General features: G+C 33.8%; 1 protein-coding gene and 2 long non-coding RNA genes across 3 annotated transcripts; all 3 read left to right on the top strand.

The window, feature by feature from the left end:
* Positions 1 to 2,772: 2,772 nt before the first annotated feature.
* Positions 2,773 to 7,518, top strand: LOC114824407 (uncharacterized). Its single transcript, XR_003772701.2, has 2 exons — positions 2,773 to 2,995; positions 7,148 to 7,518. It is a non-coding gene; the product is annotated as an uncharacterized lncRNA (long non-coding RNA).
* A 3,776-nt stretch (positions 7,519 to 11,294) lies between these two features.
* On the top strand, positions 11,295 to 14,509 carry LOC103427617 (glycerol-3-phosphate 2-O-acyltransferase 6). Its single transcript, XM_008365686.4, has 2 exons — positions 11,295 to 12,131; positions 13,486 to 14,509. Exons 1-2 carry the CDS (start codon positions 11,514 to 11,516, stop codon positions 14,380 to 14,382), a joined length of 1,515 nt encoding a protein of 504 aa, XP_008363908.2. The 5' UTR covers positions 11,295 to 11,513; the 3' UTR covers positions 14,383 to 14,509.
* A 3,051-nt stretch (positions 14,510 to 17,560) lies between these two features.
* LOC139195316 (uncharacterized) lies at positions 17,561 to 20,346 on the top strand. The gene is made up of 2 exons (XR_011580132.1): positions 17,561 to 18,271; positions 20,065 to 20,346. It is a non-coding gene; the product is annotated as an uncharacterized lncRNA (long non-coding RNA).
* Positions 20,347 to 20,759: the final 413 nt, after the last annotated feature.

The raw sequence follows: 20,759 nt of genomic DNA, 5'->3' as shown, positions 1-20,759 counted from the left end.
TTTTGATGAGTTGATGGACCAATGGTAATAAATTTTTAGTTAAGGGACCATTGCTCCGATTAAGTTAAAGTTGATGAATCATTACTACAATTTACTCTTTTAAATACAAAACAAAAGAGTGTGAAGGGAAAGAAAGAGAGGAAACCGATGATTGAGAAATGGGATACTTTTTACCAAGGGGTATACTATTCACACACCTCTTTAAACTTCTCATGCACCTTTTATTAATTTATGTATTTTGATTTTCTTTAATTTAATCGATCCGACAATCATACATTAAAAAAATGTGTAAGAAGTATGCGTGGATAGCACAACCCTTCTACCAAATTTCATGCGGTGCTTAATTATCCATAATGTGATAACAATATCGATGATTGAGACCGATACTTGATTAATATACGATACCCTCAAGGTTACTGGATCCCATTGAAGAACCCGTTGTTGTCAAATTAAGGCACGATGGTAGATGGAGGGCTGTACGTATAATGGAGATGCCAAAACGTGAAAATAACTTAAAGACAAAAAAAACTAGGGTACGTGTCCATTGAAGACAAGTAAATGAGTGCAAAGTGAGATGAATTCAAAGACCCTATCCAAAAGAAATGTTAAAATTTAAACATAAAATTTAAATTTGAAGACTCATGTGGCACATTGATCATTTTTTAAATTTTGTTTTCTAGTTGATATGTTAAATTTAAACTATTATTTAATACATTATTTACTTTTTATAGTTGTAAATAGTATTTTTAAAATAAAAGATAAGACTAAAAATTATGAAATGCATTAATTAATTACTAAAAATAGAAGTTGCTGTCAAATTTGACAGCAACTTCCTCTGTTGCCATTCCATGTCATGCCATATAAGAATTGACATTTTGGTTAGAAAATACTAGTGATGTCTTTTTTTACCGTTATTGCTAATGTGAACATTTTGACATCTCATTTGAAGATGCTCTAATCTATTCACGTCAGAGCATCTCCAAAGAGATGTCAAAATCGTATGTGGAATGCAACTGTGCATATTTGACATAAAAAATCTATCTAACCAAATTGTTATTTGCTGACCCAATCTGAAGACTCTGTGATTAGGAGTCAAATTTGACATCAATGTCAAATTTATTTTTAATTCATTTTAATGGTAGGTCTCTTATTCCACTAACATTTCAATCTATGAAAACTTTGTTTCAACAATATTTTAGTAATTACAACAATTTAAAACTCTATTTACATAAGAAAATAACATTTGACAATTCGGTTGAAGAAGTACAAAATTTGACATAAGACTTCAGATTGTTACATCAATCATCAATTGTAATTTGACTCTTCCTATGAAGATGACCTCAAAACATCTAATTTAAAGAGGTAATACTAGAAATATCATTTATTTAAATAACTTTTAATAAATTATATGACATTACTCATTCAAATTGTCGGCCATTAACGGATCGACTAATTTAGGTGAGGGAAAGGGCAAGGATGTACATGTGCCCTTGAAGTCTCAATAATGAAATGTTTTAAAGCAACGTATTAATTCTGCATAGAATTAGAGATGGGAAAACGACATGAACATCAATATCCATTCATATTAAATTATGTTCCATAAGAGGGTATGTGACAACAATTTGCACCCCCCTTTTCGTTATGTTAGGTCCCCATTTCTCATAATTTCTTCCTTATCCATACGTAGCTCAGGCAATTAGCCATGGCATGGGTCCTTAAGATGTGGAGTAATGATATATATATATGAAATGTTATCTACATGCATATGCACGTAGATGTAGTAGGTGATTTCATTTTGACAAAAGAATGAACTTTGTACATGGTATCGTCGAAGATTTTTTTTTACAAGCAACGATAGAGTGATTTCATTAATTCGAATTGAACAAATACACAAGGGTGTTATATGAAAACATCTTCTTCAATGATCAATCTCTTGGTTTGAAGATTAATTTGCGCAACTAACAAATAAGTTAAACATCCTACAAGGTACTGCAAAACTACCACAAGAGCTAAGTGCAAACAATACAAGATGATAAACGCGACAAATTCAGCACCGAAAGCATACACAACATCAGCGCTAAAAGCGTGACCACATCAAACCACCGATATAACAGCGAGGCCACAAAAACCCACTGGAGCGTTACAACCTTGCTAAGCGGCACAACACAAAACATAAATAGAACCTAAAACTAAAATCCGCCTAATCCGAGAAAGGACCACCAATCAACTTTTCTCCATTACACTCAATTCTTTCTCTCCACTTTTCTTCTACTTACATTCTTAGGAAATACATAACATTGGATTTCAAGTCCTCGATATAGGCATAAAAAAAAGAATATAATTATAACCAAATCAGCATCTCATTCGGTGCTCTATCACTTTGATTAAGGAATCAGATCTAAGCGTAAACCTACAAATCACTAAGCAAACATTGTCTATTGGTAGCCTCCAATAGTGGCATGTCTATTTTGAATACTTTCTCATGAGCTTCCTATGACACAGAGAATGAAAACAACACTCGAGGTAAATCATGTGTTAACCTAAGTTCGACTCTGTCCCATTTTTGACACCAACAAGTACCTTATTTTAGATGCCTATGGAATAGGATTGTTGGCTAAGAATATAACAAGACCACATGCTTCTACATGCCCAGACCAAACATGAATTGACTAAAATAAAGAGTCTCCCCCTTTGAATACTAAGAATCATTTTCACATCAACGACATGTGATTTATTGGTGGATACATAAATTCGCAGACTTGATTTACCGATGTTTGGCCTTGTGAGTATAAGATATTGCAATGCGCTTACAATAATTCCATATTGCTCTAGACTCTCATATGGTCTCTACCATCATCTTTCAAAAGCCTAATTTAATGTAAGCAAGGGGTTGCACAAGGTTTACTAGCTGAGAGATCATCCTTTTACAACAATGGTTTTTCAAATGAGAGATCATGCTTAAAAAAGTAAGCTCTCTCTCACTCCTACAAATCAGGTAACAACTCAGCCACTCACTAACTAATTTAATTACAACGTTAAGCTTGGCATTGTGACAACTTTTCTTACACTCTCTTCTTTGTTGGAAATGTGGTTTATTCTCATTCTCAAAAGTGGGTACGTAGTGTTCGTCTAATTTTTATAGAACTTAAAAGGAAAACATGGACATGCATTTACAACAGTCCATGAAAAGTTCCTAAAAGTAGGGGGATATGAGGGAAATACATGTGTAATTATAAGTATAAAGGGTAATGTTAAGGAGACTAAAATTCAAATTGTGCAAATCAAATGATATGGTTATTGATGATTTGATTATTAATTAAGTGTCGATTAACGTATTTATTTCCTATTGGTGACACATCATTTGGTTTTCAAATTTGATTTAAAGATTTGGTCTACCTAGGGAAACTAAATTTGTAGACTAAATTTTGTAAACTAAATGACATGGAGTTGATAATTGGATTATTACTTAAGCATTGATAAATGTGTTCATCCCTATTGGTAACACATCATTTAGTTTGCAAAATTTGCCTATTAATTTAGTCTCTAATATTACCCAATTACAATATGTGATGGAATTAGAATAAGGATATATAATAGGGAGATTCAATTTTTAAACTAAATGACGTGTCACTAATAAGAAACAAATACGTTAATCGATACTTAATTAATAATCTGATCATCTACATCCATACCATTCGATTTGCAAATTTGGTTTAAAAAATTTGGTCTCCCTAACATTACCCTTAGAATAATCTGTTAAAGATTTAAGTCCCTTAAATTTTAAGAAGAAGATAGATAATCTGCTTAACCCTAATTGATAGATAATCTGCTTAACCCTAATTAAATGTGGGCAGTTGATTGTCCACAATTTTGATACTAGAGCTGTACTTATGCATGAAACTTTTTCGTTTTCTTCTTCAAACTACTGCATTTCAAATACAAACTCTCATTTATTCTCTTGTTAAATCAAGGTAGTATTATTCTGACAATAAGAATAAAATTTCTCGTAGTTAATTAGTTAATTATTCTCATCCTGTCTACGCAAATTTTGATCTTATACTTTCGTTGTAGTCGGGGATGCTTTGAGTATCGTTTATGAACTATAAAGGATAGTACATAGTCAGGTATATTGTGCAATCAAGATTTGTATATTAGTTAGAATTTTCTTTAGGTATATTGTGCATTCAAGACTTGTATACCCATCTTAGACCTGGCAGTTTCTGACACGACACGAAAACAACATGAAAATAACGGGTTTCGGGTCAACACCATAACTAATCGGGTTATTATTGGGTGACCCATTAAGAACCCGTTAACGGGTATACACGTGGGTAACATATGGGTAACCTGTTTAGACCCGTTAAGAAAAAAATTATTTTGATAATTTTAAAGTTTAATTACTAAAAGATTTATTATAAAATACAATAGCCATATTAATATATACAATATATTCTATATTAAATATATAGTTTTGTATTATTATTCTATATAAGTTTTTTTTTTTTTAAGTTTTAGTCATTATTTATTTTTATTATGAGAGTTCCTTATTATCATTACTAGGATAAATTTTACTTAACATGTTGTTTCCAAAATTAAAATAAGGGAGACGTTGGATGCAGTCCTTAGTTATGAATATTCTTTGATTGAAATCTTGTTGGTTTTTAATTTTTGATCGAGGTCCCTAAAATTAATGTGATAATTTATTTCTATGTACGTTACTATATTTTTTAAATTAAAAATTAGAAATTTTAGATGTTTATATAAATGAGATTTTAAATTAAAAAAACATAATTTGTGGGATTAAAAATATTAAAATATAAATATACTATTGTGTGTGTGTGTGTGTGTGTGTGTGTGTGTGTGTGTGTACATGGGTACATTCATCAAAATTAACCAAAAAAATTATTGGATTAAAACATGGGTACATTCTTCAAAATCACAACAACAAAAAAACAAAGATATTAGGCTTAATAACATTAATAAATTTCTTCGATTAAACTTGACATGGATACATTTTAAAATCAAAGAAAAAAGAATGTACCCATATAAGTTTAAAAATGGATTAGAAAAAACTTGAATAGATTTTATATACAAAAAAAAAGGTACATTTTACATATAACAAATAGGTATATTTAAGAATGAGTATATTTTAAGATTAAAAAGTTTTACATGAATGGGTACATATAATTAGCAGTGGTACATTTAGCAAAATAAAAAGTTCCGATAAAAAAAATATATGGGTACAAATACAAATAAACTTTAAAAAATATGGGCACAAAAATAAATTAATGGGTACAAATTAAAACTGAAAGGAAAATTGGTACAAGTTAAAAAAGAATTACAAATTAAAAATGGGTACAAACTAAAAACTAAAAATATATGATAAAAAATTTAGTCATAAATATAAATATACTAATTGTAACATTTTTAACATTAAATGATTATATTTAGAAATAAAAAAATATTTTATTATTGCAATAATTAATGATGTTATTAATACCCAAGGACATTGATTAAAAATTGAAAATAAATAGGATTTTAATCAATGGAGTAGCAAAAAAAAAGGATGAGAACCTAACTTCTCCTTAAAATAAACCAGTATAGTATTTGTATAGGCAAGAACTAAGAAGACATACATACAAGTATGAAAAAATGTGAAAGAATATATAAACACTAGTGATTCATCATTATTCCTCCACAAGTAGATAATGGTTACAATTACATTATTGTTTAGATTTTTCAAATCCTCCAAACCCTTATGAATAATGTTTTTTATTTGAGGGAAAAATTAATAAAATTAATAATAATTATTGTAGAAGTGTAAAAAATGTAAAAAAAAAATATACAATCACTCATAGTGACAAACTTTACAACTTTCATGAAGGGGTTAGCTTCGAAATCCAACACTATAATTCATAAACCTTAAATTTATACTTAACCGTCAATTGTCATTTAGCTTTATTCTTCTTACTGAATTTCATTTTTTAAATTTTCTTTTTTTTTTAAACATGATCATCTGGCGGATGTAAGAAGATGAACGGTTCAGATCTTTGATATCACATTTCGATATTTATGGTTAACTGAAATATGAGTTTAGGTCATATAGTTTGTAGAAATGTTATAGACATCAAGCAATATTTTTACTAACCATAAAACTCTAAACATAATATCAATGATCCAAACCGTTCATCTTCCTGCATCCTCTAATATATCATATTTTCAAAAAAGAAAATCTGAAAAAGAAAAAAAAACAAAATTTGATGAGAAAAATGAAGCGTAAATGTAAACAACAATCAGCGGTTAAATTTGATACATGATTTATATGATTATAGTGGCGAATTTCAAAGTTAAGCTTTTCACAAAGTTGTAAAGCTTGTCATTACGAGCGTTTATATATTTTTTTTCTATATTTTTTTTACACTTCTACATTAATTAAAAAACTATTAAAGACTTTACTTAAATAACAACCGTAAGATAAATGAGAGTAAATATGTACTATTGGATTCTGTTTCACTTATATTATTAGAACTTTTTTGGACAAATAAAAACCCCTTCTCTATTCCATTATTTTCCAATTTTACCATTTGATCAAAACAAAAGCCCTAATCCCTTTCTCTCTCCCCACTTTTGTAACCCTCTCCTCTTCGGCAACACCACAGTTGTCGACGACACTGCTATCGTAAGTCTACTTCTCCAAAAATTGAAAAGCTGGGATTGGGTCCATTGGGATTGGGATTTCAATATGAGTAGGCAATTTTGAATTTAGTTGGAATTTGGATCAAGAATTGTGTTTTCAGATTTGGGTTTTTTTTTTCTTCTAGTTTTTGTTAAGGTTTCATGTTAATTGATGCTTAAATCTGCCAAATCTAAACCTTTGATGTTAATTTATGCTTAAACCTGCCAAATCTAAACTTAGTCCTTCCCAAATTGGGATGTATTGGGATGTATGTAGTTTAATGTATTTGGAGGTATGTAATTCTAATGTGGGTTTTCGATTTGAATTGGATTGTAGTTCTTGAGCTAATTGTTATTTGGATTTCATTCTTCACGCAAGGCATTTTCTCATTCTTTTCATTTGAATGTCAATATTATACTGAAAATGATCCTTTTTATCAAATAATTAGACTTTCTCTTATAATATATTTAGCATCAGCAACAAATTATAAGGGAAAAGTGAAGTACCTGTAGAGAATACGCAGAGAAGGCTCCAGGAAATTGCTCAGCCATGATATCCATGGCTGCAAGAAATGCCACAACTTATTCATAATTTCGTACCAAACAACGATTAGGATATAGTAGGACAAAGCTTAAGCAAACTGAGGTAGACTGTGAGTTCTTGAAGAAGTTATATGAAACACTAACAGATTAAACCAACCTTTGTACATGCATATGCCAACAACCACCCTCACTATGTGTCCATCTTGTGAAAGAATCGGATGTGCGGAAGAAAATATGTAAGGTTCCAATGTCCTTAATTTTGTAAATATTTTGAACATTTGATATTTTGTAATGTTCTAATTTTTTTTGTTATGCTCTTATTTTGGGTATATAAATATATACTTAAAACAAAAATACGTTTTTATATTTTGGATGTGATAATACGGTATGTATATACTTATTTAGTATTATGTTTTTCATTTGATTATTTATTGGTTTAAAATATATTTTCCTTAACGGGTAACGGGTCGGGTCATATTACCTGTTAATAATATCGGGTCGATTTCGGGTCAAGTCATTTTACCTGTTTATTTTAACGGGTGTTACACAACACGACCCGTCAAGATATCGGGTATGACACGAAAACAACACGAACACGAAAAATAAGACACGAATGCCAGGTCTCCCATCCAATCCTATCCCAACTAAAAAGATGACATTCCCAAAAAATTGGTAAACAACAGATGTCCCAAGTCTCCTTAATTATAACCAAGGAAGAAAAAATCGACAATATCGGCGATATTTCGCCGATATTATCGTTTTTTCGAAAGTTCAATATTTTTTTAACTATCCACAAGGAAGAAAAAATCAATAATATCGGCAATATTTCACCGATATTATCGTTTTTTCAAAAGTTCAATATTTTTTTAACTATCCAAATGATTTCCGTCAAAATATCAATAATATCGCAATATAATATTAAAAAATACTTAAAAATGTTGAAAAATCTCAACACATACTACACTTGATCATAGCCCAAAGGCCAACCAAGATATGCTTTTCTTAGCTTGGGAATGTGGGTTTTAAAGGCATTCTTGCTTGCTCGCTGCCCTCACATGGGCGATGTGGGACTCAACCAAGGAAGAAAATAGGAATTTCGGCCGGAAATCCACACCCACTTTAAACGGCCATAACTTTGTCAAAACTCAACAAAATCAAGCAAGACAAAAACGAAAGTTGTAGCCCTCGAAGAGACGAAGAGAATGGTACCTCACAAGACGTCTGAATTGTCGTGGTTTGGCCGGCAAATTCCTTGAAAGTCACCGAGGTCGCCGGAAACTGGGTAAGATTCAAATGAGTATAACTTTTTCAATACTCAACGAAATTGAATGAAACAAAAAGGAAAGTTGTACTACTCGATGAGACGAAGAGATTGATACCTTGCACGCCGGCCAACTCGCCGTGGTTTGGCCGGAAAACCAGTGTCAAATTCGGCACATTATTCTTTATCATTTTATTCACTTCCCTTTTTTTTTTTTTAATATCCTAAATAAAACCTCCAAATATTGTACTAATTAATTATATATAAATGATTGTGGTGTGTTTAAACTTCTTTCATTAATTACTACATATTTTCTACACTCACAATGTTTGCCAGCTCGCTATATAATCAACTTAAATCAGTTAAATCCATCATGCAATGCATTTCATTCCAATTTTTTGTGATAAACTAATAGATAATTGACTAAATAAACATCCTGCAAAGTTCCATTAAAAATTTCCAAGCTTTTCTTACAATTTCCGTGGTTTCCATGTAATTTTTATCGATATCGATATTATCCCAATATTTCCATCGATATTTCTGTGTTTTCGGACTACCGATATTTCCGATATTACCGATATTTTCTTCCTTGATTATAACATAACATATAGTCTCATTTTCTTTGAGAAAATTGCCCGAGAACATTCATTGTATTTTGTGCCTTGTGGTGAAATATGGACTTGGATTGTCTGCCCTCTAATTGTGGTGCCCTCCCCGTGCCTCCTGTTTTTGTGGTCACGGTTAAGCCACGTCAACATTTTATATTACTATTTCTTTTTGTTTTATTATTTTTATAAAAAAAATAATATAAAATATTGACGTGGCTTAACCGTGACCACACAAAACAGGAGGGCACGGGAATGGCACCGAAATAGGAGGGCAGACAATCCAAGTCCGTGAAATATGAACTATTTGTGAAGTAATTTTTAGTATATTTTTACTCCTTATTTTGGACATTTTAAACTCAAAGTTTACCAGTTTAATAAATTAATTAATTATGGCCGCGTCAAAATTGTCCAGGAAGTTGAATATCTGCCGGCACATGGAAACTTGGTAAACAATGTAGTTTGGCAGCAGCCAGCTGATGTTTATTAAATGTTGAAGTCTGGAGAGCCAAAGGCTTCCTAGCTAATCTCAACAACAAAATCCTCAACCGTTTGTGGAATCATTCATATGGGTATGATTGATTTCAAGTTATCTGTTTCTTGAGAGAGAGAAATGACAGATTGTCTTTTGGCAAATAATACGTGTGATTGACCGACGGAGTGAAAGAGAATGAGAGTTTGGTTAATGTTGATATCTACCACATGGAAACTTATGCAATATAGAATTCCATGAGTCCAGTTTCGTGCATCTCTATGTGCACAGACATACTCAAACTACAACACACACACACACACCAAAAGAAAAAAAAGTACAAACGGATAAGTTAACAAAGAAACGCTTGTTTTTTAGCTTATTGAAGAAAAAGTAAGCAATCTAGTAAAAAGTAAAAACTGGAATCAGAAAAAAGAAAAAAAGTGGAAGGTGATAAAAGATTAGGTGAATCAAACAAACATAAAGGTTTGGTCGCCGAACTACTATTATAGTCTTACTCTCCTCTAGCTTAGGGCAGCTAAAAAAAACTAAGATTCGAGAGTTTGTTGTCGAGCTACTAGTATAACCTATACCTTCTTCTTGCTCATAGTAATTAGAAAGAATCAAACTCGTAATAAAGTACCTCTCGTCTCCTTCTACTCCTAACCAGTATCTTCGAACAAAACATCATGAATTGAAGCAGAAGGTTCCTCGGATGGGCTTCTAACATCACCTGATACAAAGCAAAACGAGCTAAACGGTGGACCTTTGGGTAAAGGTCCCAGCATTTACTTTCAAGGAGAGTACAAAAGTAGAAGTAATATATTCAGTTCTAATTTGAATTGTTGCTATTTGCTGCAAAGTAGTTGCTATTAACTTGTTGCAAATATGCCTTGTAAATCTAAGCCAATTAACTCTCCTTCTTGTCACTTACTCACAAGTGTTTAGGTTATATTCAGTTCTTAATTAATTAGTATCCTAGTTATTAGTGATCGAATTGAGATATATGAAATTCACTAATTAAAATTTCGCATAAAAAAGCATATAGAAATTAGTTGTAATACGTGTTTACTTGACCGCGAATGAAAGTCAACCCAAATAAAGAGGCAAGCTTATTTACCAGAGAAGTGAGTCATAAGCCGAGCTTTAATGAGCAAGGAGGCCGGCGCCTATAAACTGAAAAATAGGCCAATTCAATGTAAAATGTTGGTGTTGGCATCCACCTCCAACTACTCCCACCAACTGCCCCTAATTTATACGCCAAAAAAATCTCTCTCTATCTCCATCTATATGCATATGTATAATAACTTTGAACTCCAAATTTTCTATAATTGAAAAAAAAAATAAACTTATGAAGAGTGTAAAATGAGATTTTTTGAAATGCAAATAATAATTTTCTTTAATTAACCTCTTCACTAATTATTGGTATAATAGTCTAATCGTCCTTCTCTTTACTTTTAAGTACGATATTACATTATTATTCTTCCGTCCTTGTGTAAAATGTTGTTGTATTGAAAAGAAGAAAAAAAAAAGGGTGTGATATCCACACACCCTTTTTTACTTCTCACACACCCCTCTAATTTTCGGCCGTCGGATCGGATGGATTGAAGAAGATCAACGAACATGAATTAACAAAGAGTGTGTGAAAAGTAAAATAGGGTGTGTGGATAGCACATCCCAAAAAAAAAACTCCACTTGGAATTCCCCAAATTGAGGAGAAAAAAAATTCAATCAACTCAATCGCTTAACATTTTGCAACCACATAATATTTTCATGGCAATATAGGAATTAACATCATGGCCAACTTTCTCTCCTTCCTTTTTAAACCCCTTCTCCTACCTTCCTCTCCATAACATAAATCTCAAACACCCCCCTCCCTCTAAAACAAAAACTCACAAACCCACCTAATAAGCTTTCTCTCCTTCCCCCTCCCTCCCTCTCTCTCTCTCTTGTTGCCATGGGGCCACAGCGTCGTTTCCAGCCGATTTCGAGATGTAACACCGAGGGAAGATCAAACCAAACCGTGGCAGCAGACCTTGATGGCACACTCCTTGTGGCACGCAGTGCCTTCCCATATTTCATGCTTGTAGCTATTGAAGCTGGTAGTCTCCTAAGAGGCCTAGTTTTATTACTATCAGTCCCATTTGTCTATTTCACCTACTTGTTTTTCTCAGAGTCCATAGCAATCAAAACCTTGATCTTCATTTCCTTTGCTGGTCTCAAAATGAAGGACATTGAGATAGTGTCACGCTCCGTGCTTCCGAAATTTTACGCCGAAGACGTTCACCCGCAAACCTGGAAGGTGTTCAACTCATTCGGAAAGCGTTACATAATCACAGCAAACCCTAGAATTTTGGTTGAACCTTTTGTCAAGACTTATCTAGGAGCTGATAAAGTTCTTGGCACTGAGTTGGAAGCAACAAAATCTGGGAGGGCAACTGGGTTTGTGAGTAAACCAGGTGTTCTAGTTGGAGAGCACAAAAGAGAGGCGGTTCTCAAGGAGTTTGGTACAAACTTGCCTGATTTGGGACTGGGAGATAGAGAGACCGACCATGATTTCATGTCCATTTGCAAGGTATATTATAAAATGAAATTTTCAGTACTCACTATTAATTTCTTTTTTTTGATTTTTTTATTAAGAGCTGTTATTTATATTCCTAAAAAATTATTCTGCCCTCAACCATATTAAAACAGAGCGAAAATTTTGTATTAAAAAAATGCACGATAATATTTTAGAAGTGCCGATAACATTATCCTTTATTTTTTTTATTTCTATTCTTATTGTTGTGAGCATTTAAGGTTGAACTTCGTGAGCTGTTTGTTAGCTGAAATAAGGGGTACAAATTAAAAAGGGTCACTGCCCATTCACCTAGATTTATTACAAGTTTGGTGAGAACCTTAGTATCAACCAATATGATGAGTTACTTAGTTACTATACAATATCCATGCAGTTTTGAGAAATGTTTCGGTGTGCCAGAAACACGGTTTGGTACATTATGTGTTATAATACAAGTAGTTGTAATTTTTTTTTTTTTAAGTATCCAACCACTTGCATTATGATACTAGGTGTACCGAACCGTGTTTCCGGCACTCTGCATTTGGAGGAACGATTTTAACCTCTTGTAGCCTCTCATTGTCTTTTTGTGAGTTTTTTGGGTACCATTTATCCCCATGCTTTTTAACTGGTATTCTGATTCTTTTAACCTTGATTTCTAATTTGGACAAGGATTGTCTACCCTCCCACTTCCGGTGCCCTCCCGTGTCCTCCTGTTTATATGGTCAAGGTTAAGCCACATCAACATTTTATATTACTATTTATTTTTGTCTTATTATCTCTCTAAAAAATAATATAAAATGTTGACGTGGCTTAACTGTGACCACACAAAACAGAAGAACACAGGAAGGCAGACAATCCTTGTCCTTGTCCTTCTAATTTGTGACTTGTAAAGCACAAAAATCATATTTATTTCACATTGTGTCCAACTGACAACCCCCATACGCTCTTCATGCCCCAACCCACTCTCTTTATTCAATTCAATTAAGTCCCACATGAAACAGTTACTTAGTTAGCGCAATCCTTGTGACTTCCCAAGCTTCCTTTCACCACAAGTTGTATATCCAGTTAAAAAAGTAGTTTTCAGCACTCTATATATGTGACGCCCAATTTGTCTGAAGACAAGACAGTGTAAGATGACATTTTTTTGGAATATTGTAAAACTCTTTTAAGTATTATTTTAATGCAAGTATACATTATTGGACCATGTTTGATCATATTAATCGCATTACCCTTTTTTTTTCTTTTTTTTTTATCCCAACTAAGTTCTGTTCAATGACAATTTGACTTAAAATTCTTCTGATGTTAACCACATGAGTCAAAATTTTCAGAAACTAAATTCCCGTTTTAAACTGTGTTGACTTGTTAATTGCAGGAAGGTTACATGGTCCAAAGGACTAGATGTGAGCCGCTACCAAGAAACAAGCTTCTCAGTCCAGTCATATTTCATGAGGGCAGATTAGTCCAGAGACCTACCCCAATAGTTGCTCTATTGACTTTCCTATGGATGCCGATTGGTATCCTCCTCGCAGTCCTCAGAGTCTACACCAACATCCCATTGCCTGAGAAAATTGCAAGATATAACTACAAACTCCTAGGGATTAACCTTATAGTTAAGGGCACCCCTCCCCCTCCGCCCAAGAAAGGTCATAGTGGGGTCCTATTCATTTGCAACCACCGTACGGTCCTAGACCCCGTTGTCCTGGCAGTTGCCCTAGGAAGAAAAATCAGTTGTGTCACATATAGTATTAGCAAATTTACAGAACTAATTTCTCCGATTAAGGCCGTGGCTTTGTCAAGGGAGAGAGAGAAGGACGCGGCGAACATCAAGCGTTTGCTCGAGGAAGGCGACTTGGTGATCTGCCCAGAAGGCACTACGTGCAGGGAGCCGTTTCTGTTGAGGTTTAGTGCGCTATTTGCTGAGCTCACTGATAGAATTGTGCCTGTTGCAATCAACACAAAACAAAGTGTATTTCATGGGACAACGGTTAGAGGACACAAATGGTTGGACCCTTACTTCGCGTTCATGAATCCGATGCCGACGTACGAGATTACGTTCTTGAACCAGCTCCCGTCGGAGCTCACTTGCAAAGGTGGGAAATCTGCCTTTGAAGTTGCAAATTATATCCAGAGGGTGTTGGCTGGAACTTTAGGGTTTGAGTGCACAAATTTAACTAGGAAAGACAAGTATAGCATACTTGCAGGGACAGATGGCAGAGTTCCATCATCCAACAAGGAAAAAGAAAGGGAAAAGCAAAAGCAAAAAGTTTAATTAAGCATGGGATCAAGTTAATTTTTATTTTTAATCACCTCCATCATGAAGATGATGAATTCTCTATTGTTTTCCAATATGTTCAAGGTTTATTTTTTCGCATAACAATGAAACTGATTGTGACAAATCCCATAAAAAGTATATTACCATATTATACCTTATTATTTTTATGCAAGTGTACATTACACTAGCACTTTCATATATGGTGGTGGTGGCAAGGGCAGGACCTAGTTAAGATGATTAGGTGACTACCTGGCTGGTATAAATGTGAAATATAAGGCACTTGCCTCGTAAAAAAAGCCAACTTCAAAACATAGAGACAAAATTATGAACACCTGGAAAACTGGAAAACTAAAAGGTTTGTTCCTGACGTTTTACAGTACCCAATTATGTTTGGTGGAAGAGCAACCTAACTAGCATCATTCCAGAAATGTAGTGAAGGAGGCCCGGCCTTCTCCATGAAAGTTTGAGAGTAAAATTTTCTGACCATGTAAGGCAGTTTCAAATTAATTAATTTGGTGACCATCTAAAAATAAGCACATGATTCGTGTGTTGAAAACTATTTAGCCTGAATATGTAGGTAAACATTAGCTGATGGAATATGCCTTGATATCGTGGAGATCATTTTGAGAAGCCTTATTTTCAGACGTGTCCTAATACTCATTACGAAATCTCATACCTTTTGCATTTTATTCTATCTCACTTTAACCTCAGCAGTATCTCACGTTATCCCATTTTGTCAACTGGGTTGAGAGAAGGTTAGTTTGGTTGAAATGGAAGAGGTTCTTTTATTTTGGCAGTGAATATAAGGATAGGTTAGAAGGGAATTTGGCTTAATTTTGTCAGAGTTTTTGGTCTTTTTATGTCTTCACGTATGATGATTTTTGTAGTTTCAAATGTTACAAATGCGAAGATGTGTTGAAAGACCAAAAAACTTGCCACACAAGCTAATTTGTTACTAAAAACAAATTAAAAACTTTAATATCTTAAAACTCAAAACCCTCTATATTCGCATAAATATGCAAAACCTATATTTTGGCGTCGAAACACCTTCGTCGTTTCTATCGCTCAACTCCCATCCTGTGAAACTCGCTAGCCTAGCTACCATCTAGCCTAATACACTGGAGGGAAGAATAACTCATCGAGACACGAGAATGATGGAGAGAGTTGGACTGAAATCAACCATTAGGCAGCAGAGATTCGGCTAGAGTACTGTGTTTTCCATGACTTTCATCACCTTAACGGTTAGGGTTTTTAGAACATTTAGGGTTTTGTGTTTTGGTTACTCTAATTAATCACTTCAGTTCTTATTTCCACAGTATATATATATACTCCTTGATCATCTGACTCCATTGTTCACAGAGTAGGGATCGATAGTACTTTCATATTGTGTGTATATGACCATGTATTTCCTACATAGGATCAACAATATATCAATATAGACGATCACTATATGTTCAGTTCTTGGTATATACAGGCAAATGAGAGAGAAATTTCTACTAATTAAGAAGCTGGTCCTATATTTCAACGTGGTATCTGGTACTACTCAACTAACAAATTGGTTAATTAATATAAGCCTCCATATATGCTTTTAGGAGGGTGAGTGAGACGAATCACCCAGCTCGATCAGTTGTCCCTTTCTAATCTTCATTGCATGAGCAGCAGCGCATGTGTGCCATGGGGACCATATCTTTTAGGGTTAGTGTCTCTCCTTTTATATACTTAAATTTTACCAGCTCGATCAATCTTGTTCGTCCAATTAACTTAGGGCTTTCGGATTGACATATGGTATTGGTACACTAATACCGTGTTTGTTTCATGTCAATGATACAACGTTAGGTAAACCTAAACTTACACATATTTTTGTATAACACAAGACATTATTATAACGGTATACATGTGCTATATAAGTCATTCTCCCAATACGTACTAGCTATAAGACAACACGTGGTTTGACAAGGTGTAATTCATAGTGGTAGCTAGCTTCTTTTATATGTATTTTGTGTTGGAAAATATTATTATTTAGATTTATTTTAATGTTTGGTATTTTAGGCTTAGCCCGTTAGTATTAGGGTTTCGTTTCCTTGCCTATTGGGGTTAGGTTAGTTATATATATATATATATATATATATGGTACTTTGTAACTCTATAGAATAACAAGTTATTCACAATGTAGTCTCTTAGGTTTTTTTGTAGCCGTTCCGGCATTCTCGTTTATTTAATAATATTCCTATTATTTTGTTAGTCTTGTTCGTTGCGCACTCTGATATTCAACTTGGTATCAGAGCGGGTTCGATCCTTAGGGTTCAATCCGTTCGCGTTGGTATCAATTTGTTTGCCTTTGTCGTCGTTCGTTTTAGATTTGTTAGTTGGTATTGATTGTTTGCAAGGAAAAGAAAAATGAAAGAGAAAAAAAATAGGTTTTGCTTGCAGAGGAGAAGATCCCCTAGCAAATAAAAAAGGGGAAGAAGGAGAAAAGAAGAGAAAAAAAAAACCACGGAAAGGAAAAAGAAGGAAAAAGGTGCGATGTTGCACCTCTTCGCCCATAAAAAGAGAGAAAAAAGAAGGAAAAAGAAAAAAAAATTGTTTGGAGTTTTTGAGGCCCCCACACGGGCAAAGAAATTTTTTTTTTTTTTTTTTTTGTTTGCTCAGGTTTGTTTGGAAGCTCACAATTCGCATTGGCATTGGTATGCATCGGCATCGGCATCGGCATTGGCACTGGAATTTGGAGTCTTGCATCCACATCTACTTTGGCAAACCCATGTCGTGTACCGCCATGAGTTTGACGGGGGGTGTTGGAAAATATTATTATTTAGATTTATTTTAATGTTTGGTATTTTAGGCTTAGCCCGTTAGTATTAAGGTTTCGTTTCCTTGCCTATTAGGGTTAGGTTAGTTATATATATATATATATGGTACTTTGTAACTCTATAGAATAACAAGTTATTCACAGTGTAGTCTCTTAGGTTTTTTTGTAGCCGTTCCGGCATTCTCATTTATTTAATAATATTCCTATTATTTTGTTAATTTTATTCGTTGCGCACTGATATTCAACTTTTTGAAACTCCAATAGTATATCTGGCCTGCCATGGCTGCTGGGACCTTGCCCACATTTCGTCACTAATGCGTCTTAAATTTCACGTGCTTTCCATATCCATATACCAAACTGAACATATACTGACCGTCTATATTCATGGGCACCTCATCATAATTCATACATATACTTTAGTTATTCGACCCATGATAATAATAGAGGAGTAGTAACTCATCATAATTAGGGAGGAAGAAGTACTTACTGCTGAACTTAATTAGCCATGCATTCGATAAACTACAGTTCAGTAAGTAGTCGTAGCACTACTACAGAAGAGGCAGCATCTGGCAGAGGTTCCCAAAACAGTAAGGTTTCTGTGAGTTTCCGAACGTACTGTTTTTATTCATGTATATATGGTATTGGTGACTTAATTGTTTAGCATTCATTTGTAAAACCTTGTTTGAATGACAATGAGATTACAACTGGACTACTTGGATGGCGCTTAACCAGTTGTAATGGTTATGTGAAACACAAGGAGTCTGAGAACCTTAGTACGATAAGAGTCGTGGAGTTTTATATGTTGCAGCTGTTCTATTTTGATTCTTATCAGTATATACTATTATATAGAGTCATGATAGGACTAAAACTTATTAAGAGATAGAGATCATCACTCTTTCTGATAACAGGCTGGACCGAGTGAATCTCTAGCTATATGAGTGGTTATATAAATAGTTGGAGTCCCTGCTTCCTCACACACGCTCTTCAATATATCTAAAACCCTATTCACTTAGAGAGGAGTATTTCAAGTGTTGGAAGTAGAAGACTTCTTCTTTTGTTTCTCAATGGCGATACCTTCAGGTAAGTTGATCTCTCGGTTTATAAGTTTTTGTTTCTCCAATTTTAGTGATTTTGGTATTCAATGGTAATCCGAGTTGTGTTGGTTAGCTACGTTGTTGTAGTTCACTTATTTATATACTGCTTACATGTGGTATCAGAGCCAACCCAACATGGCTAGGGTTCCTTATTCTGTACATCGTTAACTCTCGATATTAATGATCTATATGTTTTGATCCTGTATCATTTAATACTTCCGCTGCATACTGACAATTAAATCTGGATGATCATTAAACAATCAAATATTACCATGTACTCCTCCAATTGTGTTTGCTATCTTGTGCTGAGAACATCATTCAAAGAACAGTTACAATACTGGGAACTCAATCAAGAAGACCTTTCGGATTCATATTATTTGTCAAAAGTCAAACTGATAAATAAGATTTGAATCATAAACAAGGATTTCAACAACTAATCTGCTCAAAAGTGTTTAGTTTGTTGGTTTTGGCTTGCTGTCTAAGTAATTAGACATGTGATTTGTGTGTATCAAGTGAATAATAATCTGCTCAAAAGTGTTTATTTATTCAAGTTAAACAAATGAATCAATGTATAGTGAAGTATTGAATTGACAAGATTGCATTCTTCATCTGCTCAAAAGTGTTGAAGTTATGTAAAATTGCCCTTGTATTCAATATTTTGGCTATGCAAATCTAGTATAAATGGTTTCTGTCCAAATATGATACTATGCTTATACGATTATTTGTTGGGAAAAGATTATGTGTAATCTTTTCTTCTGTTTGTTGACACTTAATGACTAACAACTATAAAAATTAACATTTGGTTTCGCGGCTCCTCACATGACATCCCTCAATTTCAACAATATTGAGACTTTGACTCGTTCTAACTACAACAAGTGGAAGGAGGATGTTGAAATGGTTCTTGGCCTTATGGATCTTGATTTGGCATTAAGAGAGGAAAAACCTACAGCTATTACTGTAGAGAGCACTGCAGATCATAAGGCAAAGTTTGAAAATTGGGAGAGAACATACTAAATGTCATTGATGATTATGAGGAAGGCTTTGGCTTCATCAGTTAAAGGGGGTGTTCTAAAACAAGACAATGCAAAAGACTTCTTGGCTGCAGTTAGGGAAAAGTTTAAAGAATCTGACAAGGCTGAAACTAGGACTTTTCTCACTCAAATTACTTCTATGAAATTTCATGGTGAGGGAAGTGTCAGAGAACACATTCTCAAAATGGTTGATCTTGCTCAGAAGTTGAAAGATCTTGAAGTACCCATGACTGACCAGTTCTTAGTTCATATGGCCTTGAACTCCTTGCCTAAAAAAAAAATGGGCAGCTCAAGGTTTCTTATAACACTCAGAAAGATAAATGGGGTATCAAAGAATTGATCATTATGTGTGCACAAGAAGACGATCGGCTCAAGAGTGACAAATCAATAGATGTAAATTTTGTGCAAGGAGAAAAACGCAAAAGGGACTTCACTCAATGTTCAACCGTGGTTGCTGGTAAGAAGAAGAAGAAAGAAATTTCTTCTTCATTTAAAAATGCTAACATCGTCTCTAAGGGATCTCATAAAATAAAGCTTGTTAACATTTACACTGAGAAAGAAAATTAGTGTTATTTTTGCAAAGAAATAGGTCACTTAAGAAAGAATTGCAAGCTTTAAGAATTGGCTTGTTAAGAAAGGTAATGAAATAAATGTTTTCGTGTGTGTTGAGTCTAATTTAGTTTACATTCCTCCTAAAAGTTGGTGGTTTGACACATAATGCTCTATTCATATAACCAATTCTTTGCAGGGCTTCTAAAAAACAAGGGTGATAAACAATGAAGTCTACAATGTCTATGTGGGGAATGGGAGCAAAGTTGATGTTGAATCCATAGGAAGTGTCAAATTAGTTCTTTCCTCTAGCTTTATTTTATACTTGAGTCTAGTACTTTATGTACCTTCCATGTGAAGGAATTTAACTTCTGCATCTAAGCTAGTTAAGTCCGGCTTTACATTTGTGGGTGACAGTCAAAGTGTAAAGTTTTTCCATTCAAATGACATGAATAAATTACTTGGTGAAGCTTATCTCAAAGTTGATATGTGGCAAATGAATTGTACTTATGAGATTAAATGTTTCAACGTTCAAAGTGTTGGTTCCAAACAAGTGCTCACTCATGCAAAAACCTCAATGCTTTGGCACAAAAGGTTGGGGCACATCTCTAAAGAAAGAATCATCACGCTTACGAAATAAGACTTATTGCCACAACTTAATTTCAGGAACTTTAAAGAGTGTATTGATTGTTTTAAAGGAAAACTCACCAATACTAGGAAAATAGGGTAAAACCGTAGCCAATCTCTACTGTAAATTATACACACTGACATGTGGACCTTTTCCAATTAAAACCATATGTGGAAAATCATATTTCATAACCTTCATTGATGATTTTTCACGGTTTGCATATGTTTTTCTTATCTCTGAAAAATTTGAAGCCTTGCATTGTTTTA

Source organism: Malus domestica, chromosome 04 (assembly GCF_042453785.1).
Source record: "Malus domestica chromosome 04, GDT2T_hap1".
Taxonomy (NCBI): Eukaryota; Viridiplantae; Streptophyta; class Magnoliopsida; order Rosales; family Rosaceae; genus Malus; species Malus domestica.
Note: the sequence above shows the minus strand (reverse complement) of the source record. Positions and strands in the feature narration are given on the sequence as shown.